The 20,000-nt window shown below is 36.0% G+C and overlaps 1 protein-coding gene across 4 annotated transcripts in view; it reads left to right on the top strand.

Annotated features, from left to right (window-relative positions):
• tox2 (TOX high mobility group box family member 2) overlaps positions 1-20,000 on the top strand; it is a 273,063-nt gene that overhangs the window by 121,357 nt on the left and 131,706 nt on the right. For all 4 annotated transcript variants that reach the window (XM_021476823.3, XM_021476822.3, XM_017356458.4 and 1 more), the window contains 1 exon segment: positions 19,913-19,972. In XM_021476823.3, coding sequence (XP_021332498.1) covers positions 19,913-19,972 — 60 coding nt within the window.

Here is a 20,000-nt window from a genome sequence, read left to right as displayed (position 1 = left end):
ACTGCGGCGAAATGCGAAAACGCGTTAGAATAAAAAAAAATCAGGGCTTTTATTTTTTTGGACGGCTTTTGTGAACTGTTACTCTGGTTTAGGGAAGGGAGCGGGCGGGCGAGCGGGCGGGTCGATCGGTAAAATTGGTTGGGTTCAGGGACGGAGGAGGGCGAGTCGGCCGATTGGCCGGTCTCGCAGTCAATCATCTGGTCAGTGGCCTCCGGCGGGTTCACGCGAGAACAGAGCGGGCGCGAACCGCACTCACGAGAGGCGTCTGAGGTGCGAAAAAGCACGCAACAGCGGCCTCTCGCGGATTCGCGAAAACAAAAACTGCAGCCGTACGTACCCGCCGGGACGTATTCCGCGGTCTCCAGAAACGTCCGCGGGACTAGGTTTCCACAATGAGCCCGGGTTGTTTTGTGTTTAGCGTTTTTTTTTTTTTTTTTTTTTTTACTATACTCTCAAAATCATTCTGCATAAATCATTGTACAGCAAAAATGATTGCAGATTCTGTCTGGTCCTAACTGAGATTTAATATGTTCCTATTATCGAGACTATCGCATGTTTTTTTCTCAGCAGTTTAGAACTTTATTTCGGTTATCAAACAAAGGCAAATAAGGCTGTAATTGACATCCGATAATAGTATAGTGCCCTAAAATAAAAGCTTAACGTAGAAAAAAGTGACTCAACCTAAAATTGTAAGGCATCTTGCTGCTGAGCTTTAGTAGTTGACTCAACTCATGTGCAGTATTTGAGTTTAAAGTTGAGTCAGCAAAAAAAAGTAGAGCCAACTTTTATCTTTACCGTTTATCAGCTATGTTAACTGAATATGAGAAATGTTGTAGATTTTTCTGGTATTTATTCGAGGCTGTTGTGATATTAGTAAAGTCTTCACAGTGGTTTCCCTTATTTAGTGCCGTTTCATCAGTAGGCTCAGCGTTAAACACACAGCGCAGTGACGACACTAAACCGCCTCAAGACGACCGGATTACCCAAATCAGGTCTCACGTTTGTGCTAAATGTGTGCTAATGTGATGTTCTGATGTGTAATCCGGTAACCTGTGAATGCAGAATATCAATCGGTGCCAATTTGTGGGTGTTTGATCAAATTGAGTTGATCAGTGTAATCCTGGAATATAATCTGATGACGGCTGTCCAAATCTATCAACTGCTTTCAGTGGATGATCGTTAATAAAACCACACTTATAAGTGTTTATTTGTGGTTGTAAAATGAATTGTGGGATGTTGATCTCTGCTCTGTGCACTTTCGATGTTGAAAATTCAACTCTACAGTTTAACAAAGTGACTTTCATTAATATTTTAGTCATTTGAAAGAATATAATGTACAATATATAGAGAAATAAGTCTGTAAAATAACAAAAAATGTGCTGGCAGTTTATTGCAAGGATTTTGTAGCGTAATTTACAACTCAAACACAGGCAATATAGCACTGCAAACTATTAAAAAGTTCATAAAAGTCACATTTTTCCTTGTTTTCAAGGTTAAAAATTGTTGTAAAAAAGATTTACATCCCATAATCCAGTTCAGAAGCACAAATAAATGGGGAAAATTAAAAACACGAATCACAAAATACAAAAAAATACTAATTTATGGATATTTCTTTATATTTATGGACATTTTTATATGCACACTTTTATTATAGTGAAGTACAGCATCTGATTGGGCCCAGTTTAGTTATATTTCCTTTAATATAATCAATTTTACTCATCAAGTAGTCTTTATTCATCTCAACATAATCTCAGGCTTTACTCTTCTGCTGGTGAAATCAACACGTGCGTCACATGAACATCATATGCTAATATCACATTTTTACTGCAAAGGAATGCTTTTCTTACTTTGTTTGTCTTGTTTCTAATACAAATATCTACAAATTCTTAAATCAAGATTCATTTTGTGAACAAGCAAAACATTTAGTCTTGTTTTAAGATATAATGAGTCAAAATGTAGTCAGTTTTTCCTGAAAATAAGCAAAATAATCTGCCAGTTGGGTAGACATTTGGCCTAGAAACAAGACAAAAACTCTTAGTATGTAAAAAAAAAAAAAGAGTTGTTTTCAATGTGGAACACGTGTGGTTTTTGAACATTTGTTTTGTGGAAAATAATGTGGTCAAATGATCACTTTTTTCTTATTAAAAACCTCTGAAACTACAGGTTATAATGCACAATTCAAATATGTTTCTAATGTGATTCTAACATGACACTGGTGAAGTCAGAATTATTTGCTTTTGTTTTTTTCCTCAATTTCTGTTTAACAGAAATAATAATTTTTTACACATTTCTGCACATAATAGTTTTAATAACTCATCTCTAATAACTGATTTATTTTATCTTTGCTATGATGACAGTTCATAATATTAGACTAGATATTCAAGACAAGACACTTCTATACAGCTTAAAGTGACATTTAAAGGCTTAACTAGGTAAATTAGGTTAACTAGGCAGGTGAGGGTAATTAGGCAAGTTTCTGTATAATAATGGTTTGTTCTGTACACACACACACACACACACTTGTTTCATGTCTGTGTGTTGGTGTCATCATCAGGTCTATTTCTCACATACAGTATGTACATTTAATTCCTCCTCATTTGTGAGACAAGTGGCTCATCACAATCCCGGTGCACTTATTGACAAATTTTAATATAAATGAAGTGAATTTTTCCTTAAATCAAGCAAAAATATTGGATAAGCTAAATAATTTTGTTGGCTTTAAAATAAGATAATTTTCCTCACCCCATTGGCAGTTAATTTAGCTTGTTTTAAGGAAAGATATTTAGATATTTGGACTAAAAAAACAAGACAAAGCTAATTCTTCGCATTGATTTAAAAAAACTTATTAATGCTCAAATTCATCAGAATGTGTAAGCCAGGTCTATAATTATGACAATATCACACACACACACACACACTTGTTAAATAGTCTTGTGTTGCATGTCTGTGTTTTGGTGTCGTCATCATCAGGTCCATTTGTCACATCTGTACGTTTAATTCTTATTAATTATCTGAAAATGATTAATTAATTGAAGATTCATTCTCATTTGTGAGACGCGGCTCGTCACAATCTTGTTAAATAAAAAAAAATTACATCAAAATGAAGTACTTTTTTTCTTAAATAAAGCAAAATTATTGGATAAGCGAAATAACTTTGTTAGCTTTAAAATAAGATTATTTTGGCAGAATATTAAGCTTGTTTTAATGAAAGATATTAAGATATTTGGACTAAAAAGCATGACAAAACTAGCTCTTTACATTGCATTTTAATGATCAAATTCATCAGAATGTGTAAGTCAGGTCTATAATTACCATAATATGACACACACTTGTGAAATAGTCTCGTGTTGCATGTCTGTGTTTTGGTGTCGTCATCATCAGGTCCATTTGTCACATCTGTACATTTAATTCCTCCTCATTTGTGAGACGCGGCTCGTCTTCCTTGACATCTCCTCACTTTCTGTTTTTCCTCTCGTTTCCTCGCTGCCTGATTCAGAAAGACTCGCATAGTCAATTACGCTGGAGTTTGAGAGATGGAGTGCGCTGGAGTTGCCATATTTTTGTACGATATTAATATTTCATAAGTGCCATTCTCAGCTGAATATCTAAGAGAGAGAGCGCCTATTAGATTCGGCTCTGCCAGAATATTATTCATCCTGGAGAAAGCAGAGGATTTCGCTTTTTTTTTTTTTCTTCGTCATTACCGCCGCTCTTTCTGGCAACAGCTGGATTGTTTGATTCGCTTCTGTCCAAGTTGGCCAGGCCAAGCGCGCCGATTGCCAGATTACAGTAAGTGAGACTGAATAAAAGGTCGAAAGCAAAGCGAACTGGCGTGTGGAGTGGACTCCAGTGATCTGAATGGGATTCTGCAGTTTAATTAAGCTATCGGACTGCAGAGGTCATGCTAACAGCTGTTTTATTGCCTCGCTTGTGTGTTTTTGCTGTACCGACCAATCAGCATGCAGGATAACTGATGGTTTGCATTCAGACTCAGTTCTGATTGGATGCTGAAGCACGTTTTACATTGCATGAATGATGAATCTGAGCTGAATCAACACAATTAGGTTTTATTGGGACAACTTAATTGTTTTAGGTTCAATCCACTTCAATTTGTAAAAAACTAATAAGTTAACTTAACTACTTCAAGTTGTCCCAACACCATTTGATTGTGTGGAATTGAGAATTCTTTACAGTGTATACTCAAAACTGATTTTTGCTGCTTGTTCAAGCTACTTGTGTAAAATGAGCTGAATGAACACAATTATTGAGATGTTTTGGGGGGACAACTTAATTGATTTATGTTCAATCCACTTGAAATGTGTAAAAATTAATAAGCTAGCTTAATTTCTTTCATGTTATCCCAAAACAAATCAAACTCTATTTTGCTTGGGAGCTGGGTCTATTCTACACAAGCTATGATGACTTTCACCTTGATATTTTAGGGATGTATACCCGACCCAATTGCACTGTGGCGAGACTGAGTCTTCGAACCTGTGTGTATTCCTACTGTGAAATTATCACATCAAACGTGTGTGTTTGTGTGTTTGTATATATATATATATATATATATATATATATATATATATATATATATATATATATATATATATATATATATATATATATATATATATATATATATATATATATATATATATACAGAAGTTTACATACACTCTAAAAAAAGGAACATAACCATTTTTAATAAATGTCTGATGGTAAATCATACTAAATGTTTACTATTTTAGCTCCATTAGCATTACCTAAATGATTTACAATTGCTAAATGCCAGAATAATGAGAGAATTTTTTTAATTAATTTATTTATTAATTCCTAAACAGTCAAAAGTTTACACACATTTTCTTGGTATTTTTTAGCTTTGCTTTTAAACTGTATAACTTTGGTCAAATGTTTTGGGTCTCCTTCCACAAGCTTCTCACAATAGTTTGCAGGAATTTTGGCCCATTCCTCCTGACAGAATTGGTGTAACTGAGTCAGATTTGTAGGCTGTCTTGCTCGCGCAAGCTTTATCAACTCTGCCCACAAACTTTCCATAGGATTGAGTTCAGGGCTTTGTGATGGCCACTCCAAAACATTCACTCTGTTGTCCATAAAGCACATTTAAACTAATTTGGCAGTATGCTTAGGGTCATGGTCTGTTTGGAAGACGTATTTGTGGCCAAGTTGTAATGTCCTGGCTGATGTCTTGAGATGTTGCTTCAGTATTTCTCCATAATGTTCTGTCTTCATGATGCCATCTATGCTGTGAAGTGGACCAGTCCCTCCTGCAGCAAAACAGCCTCACAACATGATGCTGCCGCCCCCATACTTCACAGTTGGGATGGTGTTCCTAGGCTTGTGCGCTTTCCCCTTTGTCCTCCAAATGTAAGACTGCTCATTATGGCCAAACAGTTCAGTCTGAGCTCCATCAGAGCACAGGACATGTCTCCAAACATGAGTCTTTCCCCAGTGTAATTCAGCTAATGCTAATCTGGCTTTGTTGTTGATTCTGGCTTGATTTTCTCATGTTGTCACACAAGGAAGCAGTGTGTTTGAGCTTTTCCTTCAACACTATTCTACAGTTGTGCCTCACATTAACTCAAATGTTGTCAATTAGCCAATCAGAAACTTCCAAAAGCTTGACATCATCATCTGAGCTTTTCCAGAGGCAGAATAATCTTATTGTGTGTAAACTTGACCTTCAAGAAGAGTTATAACAATTTCTCAACAAATCTCTCTCATTATTCTGCTATTAAACAGAACAGAAACACATTAATAATCCTAACTTACCTAAAAGAGAAAAATTGTGGTCACAATAACATCTGACTTTATTAAATGGTTATGTGCCTTTTATACAGTGTGTGTAAGCTTTTCTTTCTTTATATATATATATATATATATATATATATATATATATATATATATATATATATATATATATATATATATAATTTATTTATTTATTTATTTATTTATTTATTTTTACCCATGTGGTTACGTTTATTAGTAGTGGCAAAGAAATACTGCAACATTTTAATATATAAAACCGTTTCTTCATATTTATAAAAAACTTACAAAAGCTTTTGTTATTTGTTGCACACGCTCATACAAACACAATCACACACACACAAACACACACATACATTCTTTCTAACACAATGCACCATATTCATTACTTGATTCAGTAATATTTCTATAATATACACACAAACACATTTTAAACACCATGTATTATATTCATCACTTGATTCAGTGATATTTCTGTAATACACACAGACATACACATACACACAAACACAAATACACGCAAACAATCACTCACATACATTCTTTTGGACACATTGTACTTTATTCATCACTTAATTCAGTAATATTTCTGTAATGCACACATGTGGCCTCTCTCACACACACACACACACACACACACGCGTGCGCGCTCACACACACAAACATTGCAGTATTAATGCAGTCTTGCAGCTTTCTCTGAAATTCAAATGCAAAAGACTCTCTGTTTCTCTCTGTCTATTAGTGCACTGTAAATATTACATGAGCTTTGGATATTACTGGCTTCGGCATCAATGTGTGTGTGTGTGACTATATTATTTTATTGCAGTGTTCCTTGTTTATTGCTTTAGCACATGACCTACTTCCAGCCTTCAGTACTCAGCACGAATCCCTGTGACGTGCCCTCCATCTCCCTGCAGAACAATTACACCGCAAAAGAGCCCAAATGGAGATGTTTGTACTAAATAACACGTGTGTAATTAAGCACTAATGAGCTCTTGTCACTGTGGAATGTGCAATTAGACGGGTAATAGAAAAGGGCCTAGCGTGACAGACGTGCTGCTGAAATAAAGGACGGCGTGCACAAATAGCAGTCTTCCAGTATATGGATGCATGCATGCGCACGCTATGCTAATGCCCTGCGCGGACGGGGTGACATTTGTCAGAAAGTGCAGTATGAATCAGAACGCATGCATGAGATACTGTATCCCACAATGCAATGCGCTTTGACCTTCCATTCCCAGACATGAAATCAATCACAGTCGCTTTCTTAAATCAGTATCTTATGCATTCTGTGCACAGTAAAGCAGTAATATATATATATATATATATATATATATATATATATATATATATATATATATATATATATATATATATGTATGTATGTATGTATGTATGTATGTATATATATATATATATATATGTATTTATGTATGTATGTGTATATGTATATATATATATATATATATATATATATATATATATATATATATATATATATATATATATATATATATATATATACATATATATATATATATATATATATATATATATATATATATATATATATATATATATATATATATACATACATACATACATACATACATACATATATATATATATATATATATATATATATATATATATATATATATATATATATATACATTCATACATATATATATATATATATATATATATATATATATATATACATATATACATACATATATATATATATATATATATATATATATATATATATATATATATATATATATATATATATGTACGACATGAATATACATATAAAACATGAATTAAACATGAAAACTGCAATATATATATATATGTATGTATGTATGTATATATATATATATATATATATATATATATATATATATATATATATATATATATATATATATATATGTATATTGCAGTCTTCATGTTTAATTAATGCCTTAACATGCAGTTTCTTTGCATTAAAGCTGAAACGTCATGCAGTATTTAGTAGAACAGTCAGATCTCATTTTAAAACTCATCATTTTGACTTTTTGAAATTCAAGAAAGGTTCATTATTCATTCATTCATTCATTTTCTTGTCGGCTTAGTCCCTTTATTAATCCGGGGTCGCCACAGCGGAATGAACCGCCAACTTATCCAGCAAGTTTTTACACAGCGGATGCCCTCAAGAAAATGAATGAATGAATATATTATAAAACCATCATATTATCATAAAAATTGTCCACAATTTAAAAAGTAAAATGAGCTTTATTGCAAATTAGTAAATCCACTAAATCATTTGTGTCAGTGTGTTTACTAACACAGCTGAAATTAATTGCACAGATGAAAATAAAAGTGATATGTGAAAACAAGATGCGCATTAACTCCAGAACATGATTTTTGACAGGTCTGGCACCTTAACCCAACCGTTATTGGGAGCTGAGCAAATCGTACTAAATTGTACCAATTAGATCGGAGGAATCCATGCGAATAAGCCAATAAATCAAAAAGTTACGAATTGCTGTAAGATTGTGTTAGTTTTAACACTTTTTTTTTTTATTGAATACAGTATATACTGCATGGCATGTTTTAAATAGCATGGATAATGCATGAAAGCTCATTAATGCAATAAAGCTCATTTTACTTTTTTAATTCTAGACAATTTTTTAATATATTCATTCATTCATTTTCTTGCCCAGCCGCAACCCATCTCTGAGAAACATCCACACACACACTCATACACTACGGACAATTTAACCTACCCAATTCACCTGTACCACATGTCTTTGGACTGTGGGGGAAACTGGAGCACCCGGAGGAAACCCACATGAACACAGGGAAAACACAGGGAGAACATGCAAACTCCACACAGAAACGCCGAGGCTCGAACCAGCGACCCAGCGACCTTCTTGCTGTGAGGCGACAGCACTACCTACTGCGCCACTGCTTCGCCAAAGGTTCATTATGATGGTAGTGAATCATATAGAGTATGTGTGCATTGATTATCATGCATTATCCATGCTGTTTAAACAAAATGCCATGCAGTATATACTGTATACACACTGCCACAAATGATTCAGTGAATTTACTAATTTGCAATGAAGCTCATCATTTTACTTTTAAATTCTAGATATTTTTTATGATGGTTTTATAATGTATTCATTCATTCATTTTCTTGTCGGCTTAGTCCCTTTATTAATCCGGGGTCGCCACAGCGGAATGAACCGCCAACTTATCCAGCACATTTTTACGCAGCGGATGCCCTTCCAGCCGCAAGCCATCTCTGGGAAACATCCATACACTGTCATTTAAACTCATACACTACGGACAATTTACCCTCCCCAATTCGCCTATAGCGCATGTGTTTGGACTGTGGGGCGAAACCGAAGCACCCGGAGGAAATCCTCATCAACAAGGGGAGAACATGCAAACTCCACACAGAAATGCCAACTGATCCAGTCGGGGCTCAAACCAGCGACCTTCTTGCTGTGAAGCGATCGTGCTACCCACTGTGCCACCATGAAGCCTGAACACAAATCACGCTTCTTATTTAAAAATAAGCTGAATCAACACAATTCTTGACTTTTTTGGGACAACTTAAGAGTTTTATGCTTAATCCACATAAATTAAAAAAAACATTTCAGTTAACTTAATCGATTTGTGTTGGGATAACATTAAGGAATTGTGCGAATCCCAGCATTTTTAGACATTGTATATTAAAGGCATAGTTTATCCAAAATTAAAAATACTCTCACTATTTACTCAACCTCTGGTGGCTATGAACCTTTATGAGGTTTTTGTTAATGTGTTGAACATAAAAGTTGATATTTTGATAAATGCTGAAAAAACGCTGCGTGTGCTGGATAAGTTGGAGGTTCATTCCACTGTGGCGATCCCAGATTATTAAAGGGACTAAGCCGAAAAGAAAATGAATGAATGAATAAATTAATATTTCAAAAAGTGATTTTGATGATGAAAACTGTACAGTTTAACAAGTAGTAGTTTGAAATTATATAATGTGTGAGTAAGTAGAATATATAGAGAAATAAGTCTGTAAAATAGCAGAAAATGTGCTGTCAGTTTATTACAAGGTGTATAATACACAACACCAACCCAGACAATACATCACTGCAAGCTATTATAAATAATGTTAAAAGTCACTTTTCAAACTTTTCAACATCAAAAGTCTCATAATACAATTAAAAAGCATAAATAAATAATATTAATAATAAAAAACCTGAATCACAAAATAGAGAAAATTGTTAATCTACAGATATTTTTAACAGCGTATATTATTATCTTTATTTTCTCATTTTAAAGCTCATCTTTTTTACTTTTTTGAAAGTAAGTTAATTATGTTAATAGTGAATCCTAAATGTGCTTTGTTTTATCATCATTATCTATGCTATTAAAAAAATAGCGATATGCCATATGCATAATAAACTGCGAATAGCAACCGAAAGAGTTGTTATGGGTCATTTGAGCTTTTTTTTTAATCAAACCCACAGTAAAAGGTAATTAAAGCATCTGTCTCTATGTAGAGCTGATATTATCAAGGAAACGCGTATATGTCTGAATCTGGCTCTGTTTTTAAAGCTATATTCAGACTTGCAGGTGTTCAACTCGACGTGTGTGTGTGTGTGTGTGTGTGTGTGTGTGTGTGTGTGTGTGTGTGTGTGTGTGTGTGTGTGTGTGTGTGTGTGTGTGTATTCGTGGCTCTTTCTACAGAAGTTGGCCTTGAACGGAAGCGCATGATATAATGTGAGCTGTATTAATAGAGTTAATGAAGCACTTTTAATTCTCTTATTACATCAGGACAAACTCTTATGAAAAAAAAAATACTTTGGTAAGATCTGCTGTCAGAGATCTCAATATGAACTCAAGCAAGCAAGTCAAACATTTCAGCACAAACTCCACTGTAAACATATATGTAAATGAACAGTTGTCGTATTCAGCGATTGTTTATGTAGGGTTGTGAATTGCATTATGGGTTGCTAATCTCTGCTCTGTGCACTTTTGATGTTGACAATTTAAGTCTACAGTTTAACAAAGACACTTTTATTGACATTTTAGTCATTTGAATACATAATATAATGTTCTAGAAATAATACAGAGAGAAACAGTAACAGAAAATGTGCTGGCAGTTTATTGCAAGGTGTTTGTAGCATAATATATATATATATAAGACCAACCCTGACAATATAGCATTGCAAACTATTCAAAATGTCAATAAAAGTCACTTTTCAAGGTTTAAAGTTGTTGCAAGAAAAATCAAGGTCCCTCAAATCAATTCAAAAGCATACGAAAATTAAGTTAAATGAAAAATGAAGTTCTAAAATAGGGGAACTGGTCATTTAGGCTATTTTTGATAGTGTATAATATGCTGTTTTTCATGCTTACAAACTCAGTGTGTCTGCAAATGTGTTTCTTATGCGTAAATTATTTTTAAAGGGCACACTTATGATGAAAATTATCTTTTGTAAGCTGTTTGGAGAGAACTGTGTTCAGGTATAGTGTGTTCACTGTCATATCGGGGTGATACAAAGACAAAAACGTGGGAACATTGGATTTTGTTTGGAAATGAAAATCGGGTTAAAGTCAATGTCGAACCTAAAATCAACCAAATATCAATGTTTAATCATGCTACATCTTAGCGTTGTGTGGACGTTACATCTATGACATCTATCAGATGTTGGATTTTGGTCACTTTTCAACACAACCTAAACTCAACCAAATGTCAACGTAATTTGGCGTCGTTATTCTGCGTTATTAGACATTGAATTTTGGGTTTGGAAATAAAAATCGGGTTGACGTCAGCGTCCAATCTAAAATCAACCTAAAATCAATCAAATATCAACGTCCAATCATGTTACACCTCAACGTTGTGTGACTGTTACCACTATGACATCTATCAGACGTTGGATTGTGGTCACTTTCCAACACAACCTAAAATCAACTAAATACAAACGTACTTTGAAGTCATTATTGGATGTCTACGCTGGCTAGACATTGAATTTTGCTTTTAGAAATCAAAATCGGGTTGTCGTCAATGTCCAACCTAAAATCAACCTAATATCAACGTTTAATCATGCTACATCTTGGCGTTGTGTGGACGTTACAGCTATGACATCTATCAGACGTTGGATTGTGGTCACTTTCCAACCCAACCTAAAATCAACCTAATATCAACGTTTAATCATGCTACATCTTGGCGTTGTGTGGACGTTACAGCTATGACATCTATCAGACGTTGGATTGTGGTCACTTTCCAACCCAACCTAAAATCAACCAAATATCAGCGTAATTTGGCGTCGTTATTCGGCATTATTAGACGTTGAATTTTGGTTTTGGAAATGAAAATCGGGTTGACGTCAATGTCCAAACTAAAATTAACCAAATATCAACGTAACTTGCCGTCGTTATTATTGGTTTTTAAACGTTGAGTTTTGATTTTGGAAATGAAAATTGGGTTGACGTCGGTGTCCAACCAAATATCAACGTCCAATCATGTTACACCTTAACGTTGTGTGACTGTTACCACTATGACATCTATCAGACGTTGGATTGTGGTCACTTTCCAACACAACCTTAAATCAACCAAATATCAACGTAATTTGACGTTATTAGACGCTGGCTAGACATTGACTTTCGGTTTTGGAAATGAAAATCGGGTTAAAGTCAATGTCCAACCTAAAATTAACCAAATATCAACGTCCAATCATGTTACACCTCAACGTTGTGTGACTGTTACCACTATGTCATCAATCAGACGTTAGATTTTGATCACTTTCCAACACAACCTAAAATCAACCAAATATCAACGTACTTTGACATCGTTATTGGAAGTTATTAGATGCTATGTAGACATTGAATTTTGGTTTTGAAAATGAAAGTCGGGTTTTCCTATTATTGCGGTCTTTATTGCCATATGATTGGTCAGAAATCATTATTTGATAATTTTTAAACATTTCTGATTGTTATTTTAGGAATGCCGTTAATATTTTGTGGAAATGCTTATTATTATTATTATTATTATCATTATTATTATTATCATTATTATTATTATTATTATTATTATTATTATTATTATTATTATTATTATTGTCATAATTATTATTATCATTATTATTCTCATTCTCATTATTATTATTATTATTATTATTATTTTTTTTTTATTATTATTATTATTATTATTATAATTATCTTCAGAAATTTTTACCAGTTTTATATTTATAAATAAAACATGCTAACGAATCAATTGAATGCATAAATGAATGCATAATTAATAATAATGCTATTGCACAGCCTCCAAACTTTTGAGCACTAGAACTGCATGTGTTTCTGCACACGCGTCGGAATATAATAAAATCTTCAGATAATCTTTTAATCTTCCATTATAACTTCACACCACCCCCTCACTCTCACACACACACACACACACACACACAAACACACACACACACACAGTGAAAGGGTATAATTTGTGAAGATGTCTATAGTGCGTTTGGATATATTTGCATCTTAATTAAAGGGGGAGGGGTCAGATATTCTGGTGCATTTCTAGAAGATGATAAACAACACTTTCGGTGCTTCTTTTAGTGTGTGTGTGTGCGTGTGTGTGTGTGCGTGTGTGCGTGTTTGTGTGTGTGTATGTGTGTGTGTGTGTGTGTGTGAGATAGAGAGATGCAGTATTGCTGTATTATTGATGCTGCAGTTTGCAGTATAGAATATATAAATGCATGATGGCTGTTTAGCGCACACACACAAACACACACACAGATTGATATGCATATAATATGTGTGTGGGGGTGGGAGGTGTGCACATTGGAAATGCTCCACGACCCCCATCAGCTGTTTGACAGGTTTGTCATTATGCATGATGTCGGACGGCAGTATAATATCACATTTCTCTGCCAAGAAAAGGGAAGGAGAGAGAGAAAGAGAGAGAGATGAGGATGCACAGAAGCACAGAGGTCTCTCGTTGTCTGCTGCTGATTTTCTTTGCTGTAGACACTTTGGATTTTCACTCGCATTCTTACACATTGCTCTAAAAAAGTGACGTTTGCTGTTTATTTGAACTGCTTATTTAAAATGAGCTGAATCGACACAATTCTTGACTTGTTTTGGGAGGACAACTTAAATCTTTTATGTTCAATTCACTTAAATTTGCTAAAACTAGTAAGTTAACTTAATTTCTTCATGTTGCCCCAACACAAAAAGTGCTCAACTTTGAAGCACAATAAGTGAAATTGCATTGTAAGAGAATAAACACACACACACACACACACATACACACACTCTGTACGGTACATATATATGGTACACGTCAATGCAGATCATAATACACAGTATTAATATTGACAGTGAACCATTGACAGATTAATAATATTGATCTGTATATAATCTGTATACAGTATAAACACACACACACACACACACAAACACACACACTGTTCGCACTATACAGTACTACAGTACTCATCAATGCAGATCATATTACACATTAATAATATTGACAGTGGATATGAGCCATTACAGATTAATAATATTGACTATATAATATGTATATGCACACACACACACACACACACACACACTGTACGCACTATACAGTACACATCAATGAGGATCATAATACACATTAATAATATTGACTATTTAGTTTGTATATGCACGCACGTGCACACACACACACAAACACACACACACACACACTGTTTGCACTATACAGTACACATGAATGCAGATCATAATACACATTAATATATTGACAGTGGTTATTATTTGGGCCAGACAGAATCTGCGGACATTTTTTGCTATTTCTGCAGAGAATTGTGTTAAAAATCTGCGGATTTATGCGGAATGATTGTGGCAGTGTCCGTGTCATTACTAAAAAATGTATATATATGAAGTAAAAAATAATTTAAAATTGTATTTAATGTTTGCAAATCCAATAAATTCCACTTTATTTGGTAAACAAAGCAAGTCTTTCATATAATAGCTCTACTAAAAGACAATAAAGAAAATATTACTGTACAAACTGTATTGTGATTGAATCATATGAACATATTCATATTAGTCAAACATTAACTGAAATTAAGTACAGATACAGACATTTATTCAAATAAATACACATATTGGTAACACTTTACAATAAGGTTCATTAGTTAATGCATTTACTAACATGAGCTAATCATGAACAACACATGTACAGCATTTATTAATCATAATTGAACATTTACTAATGCATTATTAACATCCAAGTGCATGCTTGTAACATATGTTAATGCACCATGAGTTAACATGAACTAACAATAAACATAAACTGTATTTTCATTAACTAACGTTAACTAACATGAACAAATACAGTAGTATAGATGTATTGTTCATTGTTTGTCCATCTTAGTAAATGCATTAATTAACATTAACTAATAAAACCTTAATATAAAGTGTGACCAACATAATAATATTTACATATCCACTGTCAATACTATTAATGTGTATCATGATCTGCATTGATGAGTACTGCATTGTTCGTACAGTGTGTGTGTGTGTGTGTGTGTTTGAGGAGAGTCAAAAGTAATTCTGCTCTCCTGTAGATATCTGTGGTTTTCTGCAGACAGCACACTGATGCACGGCCTGTTGGTTTAGTTTAGTTTTGTTTTGTTCTTCTAATATTTGTAGTGTAAATAGGAGTCGTATATTTCCTGTAATGCTTCATCTAACAGAAGCTGAGGTCTTCATTGGTGCAGAGATTGATCAAGTCTGTATTTCTGCTCTCCTCAAGTGACTGTGTGTGTGTTTAATGCACTTTGATGGTTGAATGTGTTGCGGCTGTAAGACTGCAGATTGAAATAGACACGTATGGTCGTCTTGTTCGCTGTCACATCCGTGCTTTGGTGTCGTCTTGGAGAGTGTTGCACTTTCACCTGTTGGTCGGTCAGCGCTGAACACTTGAGTCTGTGTGTGTGTGTGTGTGTGTGTGTGTGCAGATCAAACACATTCACAGTTTGACTGTAGCGTTCTGTTCAGATGGTGGTGTTTAACAGTGTGAGCTTTCATAATCAGGCTTACAGTAGGATTGAGTTATGTGTTATACAGTGTGTGTGTGTGTGTGTGTGTGTATGAGAGAGAATACTGTATATATTTGTGTCTGTGTGTGTGTGATTGCATGAGTGCATTTGTGTGCACATGCCTGTGTGTGCGTGCTTGTGTGTTTAAGTTTGTGTATGACTGAAGGTTCTATATGTCTATGATTAATATGTGTGTGTGTGTGTGTTTGTGTCTGTGTGTGTGTGTGTGTGTGTGTGTGTGTGTGTGTGTGTGTGTGTGTGTGTGTGTGTATGAGAGAGAATACTGTATGTGTCTATGTGTGTGTGATTGCATGAGTGCATTTGTGCACGTGCCTATGTGTGTGCGTGCTTGTGTGTGTAAGTTTGTGTATGACTGAAGGTTCTATATGTCTATGATTAATATGTGTGTGTGTGTGTGTGTGTGTGTGTGTGTGTGTGTGTGTGTGTATGTGTGTGTGTGTGTGTGTGTGTGTGTGTGTGTGTGTGTGTATGAGAGAGAATACTGTATATGTGTCTGTGTGTGTGTGGTTGCATAAGTGCATTTTTTGCACGTGCCTGTGTGTGTGCGTGCTTGTGTGTGTAAGTTTGTGTATGACTGAAGGCTCTATATGTCTATGATCAATGTGTGTGTGTGTGTGTGTGTGTGTGTGTGTGTGTGTGTGTGTGTGTGTGTGTGTGAGCGAGAGAGAGAAAGAGAGAGAGTAGTGTATATGTTTGTGTCTATGCATATGCATATTGTGTCTTCATATGTGCGCGCACACACACACACACACACACACACACACACACACACACACACACACGCAAACATACACATGCCTGTACATGTGTGCTTTTGTGTGTGTGAATGAGTTTGTGTGTGAATGAAGGTTGTAAATGTGCGTGCGTGTGCGTGTTTATGCATGTGTTTGTGAGAGAGAAGGTTCTATCTAAGTGTATAGTCAATGTGTGTGTGTGTGTGTATGTGTGTGTGTGTGTGTGTGTGTAGTTTCTATATGTTTATGGTCAGTTTATACATGTTTGTGTCTGTTTGTGCATGTGAGAGAGTACTGTATGTGCGTGCATGTGTGTGTGTGTGCGTGTGCGTGTTTATGCATGTGTTTGTGAAAGAGAAGATTCTAAGTGTATGGTCAGTATATACCAGGGGTGGGCAACCCAAAATGTTGAAAGAGCCATATTGGACAAAAAAAATATATGTCTGGAGCCGCAAAAAATGTAAAGCCTTATATAAGCCTTATAATGAAGGAAACACATGCTGTATGTATCTATAGTAGCTATATTAGCCTACTATAAAAATGACTAAGTTGGCTACAAATACATAATAAGCCTTCATGATTAAATAGCCACTGAAATCAGGTTGTTAATGTTTATTTCATTGTCATTTAAACACTTCAGCACAGCCTCTGGTCTTTCAGTGTATTAATTTGATCATTTCTTCTTGCGGCCCATCAGAGTTCACATACAGTACCTGCATAAAAGTGCATTGAATATTGGTCACATCACAGGCAATTGAGTATGCTGGCACTGAATTAATGTCCTTGGTTTGCTGATCGGTGATGTTACCTGCCATTTTAATAGACCTTTCCTTCACTGTCTTAACGGAGAGAGGTATATCTTTATTTTTTTGTATTATCTTGGTTTTGTTTTTGAAGTCTGCAAATAGGTGTCCTAATATGTTGATGAATGACTCCTTCATGTAGTCACCATCTGTGAATGGTTTTCCATGCTTTATTATCTCCCGGTTTGTTTACAACAGCCACCTGCCTGGCATCCCGCCCTGCTGATAGAAACCTGTGTCGCAGGTTATGACGCAAATCTTCGTTGACAGAAATGTTGAAATTAAATATTAATTCTACACACTTTTACAGCACTTGAAAACGTTAAAAATGTTTGTCCTCCTATAAAAATCATATTAAAACAAAAATATATACTAACCTTCCCCATCTTTTTGAACATTTTTGAAAAAGCTCCAGGGAGCCACAAGGGCAGCGCTAAAGAGCCGCATGCGGCTCTAGAGCCGCGGGTTGCTGACCCCTGGTATATACAGTATGTGTGTGCGTGCGTGTGTAGTTTCTATATGTCTATGGTCAGTTTATGCATGTTTGTGTCTGTTTGTGTATGTGCGTGTGCGTGTGTGTGTGTATGCGTCCGCGTCCGTGTTTATGCAAGCGTTTGTGAGACAGAAGGTTCTATCTAAGTGTATGGTCAATATATATATATATATGTGTGTATGTGTGTGTGCGTGTGCGTGTGTGTGTGTGTGTGTTTGCGTGTGTGTGTGAGTGGGTCAGCTGTGGGTCAGCTGGGTCAGTTGAGATTTCTGTGTGGAGTTTGCATGTTCTCCCCGTGTTGGCGTGGGTTTCCTCCAGGTGCTTCGGTTTCCCCCACAGTCCAAACATGTGCATTAGGGGAATTGATGAACTAAATTGGCTGTAGTGTATTAGTGTGTATGGGTGTTTACTGGATTGCAGTCAGAAGGGCATCCACTGTGTAAAACATATCCTGGAATAGTTGGCGGTTCATTCCACTGTGGTGACCCCTGGTGAATAAAGGGACTAAGCTGGAGGTGAATGAATGAATGATTGAATGATTGTTGTTGTTCAGACTCTCTGTGCATCTAATCTGAATCATTTCAGTTCAAAGGTTTGAGCAAATTCTTGATTCATTTTGAAACTTTAACAAGGAGAGTAGGTTTTGCAGCTCTTTATTCTACACTGCTGTTCCACATCTTCATACGGTCTACAGTACTGCTCATAGTCATTACATAACCGGGGTTATAACTAGGTGCTAACCCTAAACCCGCCCCTGACCCTGACTTTAACCCAGCGGTTACCTCACTTAACCCATGTTAAATTCACATGTTCTGTAAAATGATGTGCAGAATTATTATTATCAATGATTGTTCTGATTGATTTCAGTATATCAACACATTTATGACATTTCATATATAAAATAAATATATTAATAATACAGTTTTAGAGTTCTGCAGTACAATTTAACCCAACCCAGGCTCATTGTGGAAACGTAGCCCTGCGGATGTTTCTACAGGCCGCGAAATATGTCCCGGGAGGTACGTATTCGAGCAGTTTTTGCGGATCCGCAAGAGGCCGAAAAAGGTGAAAAGCCTCCGGAGGCCGCTGTGGAGCGACCGTCCGTCCGACTGACTGGCTGAACGACTGAACGATCAACTGGGCGGCCGGCCAATCGGCCGACCCGGCCACCCTCCTCTTCCTCCTCCTTCCCTAAACCCAAGCGACAGTTTGCAAAAGCCGTCCAGAAAAAAACAAGCAAAAGCCCTTGTCCGATTTTGACCGCGTTTTCGGATCTCGCCGCGTTCTCGCCCTTATTTTTTGGATTCTGTTTTTCATCTTATCTGATTTCTGGAACTGCTCTTCCCCGGACCCGATCCCGGTCGTACCCGAGGCTGGCTCCTCCTCCTTCATGCCTCCGCTCCCCTGACGTAACACTGCGAGCTAAGCGGACAAACTGGTTGCAGCGGGAAAGCCCATCAGCTGGCGAGCACGAAGAGAAGGAGCAGCGTCACACCGCCCTGCAGCGTTCGCTCGATAAAAAAACAAAACACGGCCATACGTACCTCCGGCCACGTAAATCGTGGTCTCCAAAAACGTCCGCGGGGCTACGTTTCCTCAATGAGCTTGGGTTGATTTAACCAGCAAAATAAGAGGAACATTAGAAATGCCCTAGAGTGCTGTCTATGTAGGGCAGGGGTCACCAAACTTCCTGGAGGTCCAGTGTCCTGCAGATTTTAGCTCCAACCCTATTCAAACACACCTGAACGAACTAATCAAGGTCTTACTAGGTATATTTGAAATACCCAGGCAGGTGTATTGAGGCAAGTTGGAGCTAAACCCTGCAGGGACACCTGATGTAGGGTGTAGGCTGCAATCTTCTGTGTCTCTCTGATGGTTTTGACTGTTGTTGTTTCTCTTTTCCCGCTCTGTCCGATATGCAAATGACTGTCCTTTATCTCAGCCATCTGACCAATCAAACTCATCTTCTCTTCTTCTTCTCTTCTGCAGTTTGATGGTGACAACATGTACATGAGTGAGAACAACCAAGAGTTCCTCTCCCCGACTCAGGTGAGACTACAGCACACTCTATCAGACA

This window comes from Danio rerio, chromosome 6, assembly GCF_049306965.1.
Source record: "Danio rerio strain Tuebingen ecotype United States chromosome 6, GRCz12tu, whole genome shotgun sequence".
Lineage (NCBI taxonomy): Eukaryota > Metazoa > Chordata > Actinopteri > Cypriniformes > Danionidae > Danio > Danio rerio.
This window is presented reverse-complemented; position numbering and strand designations above follow the sequence as displayed.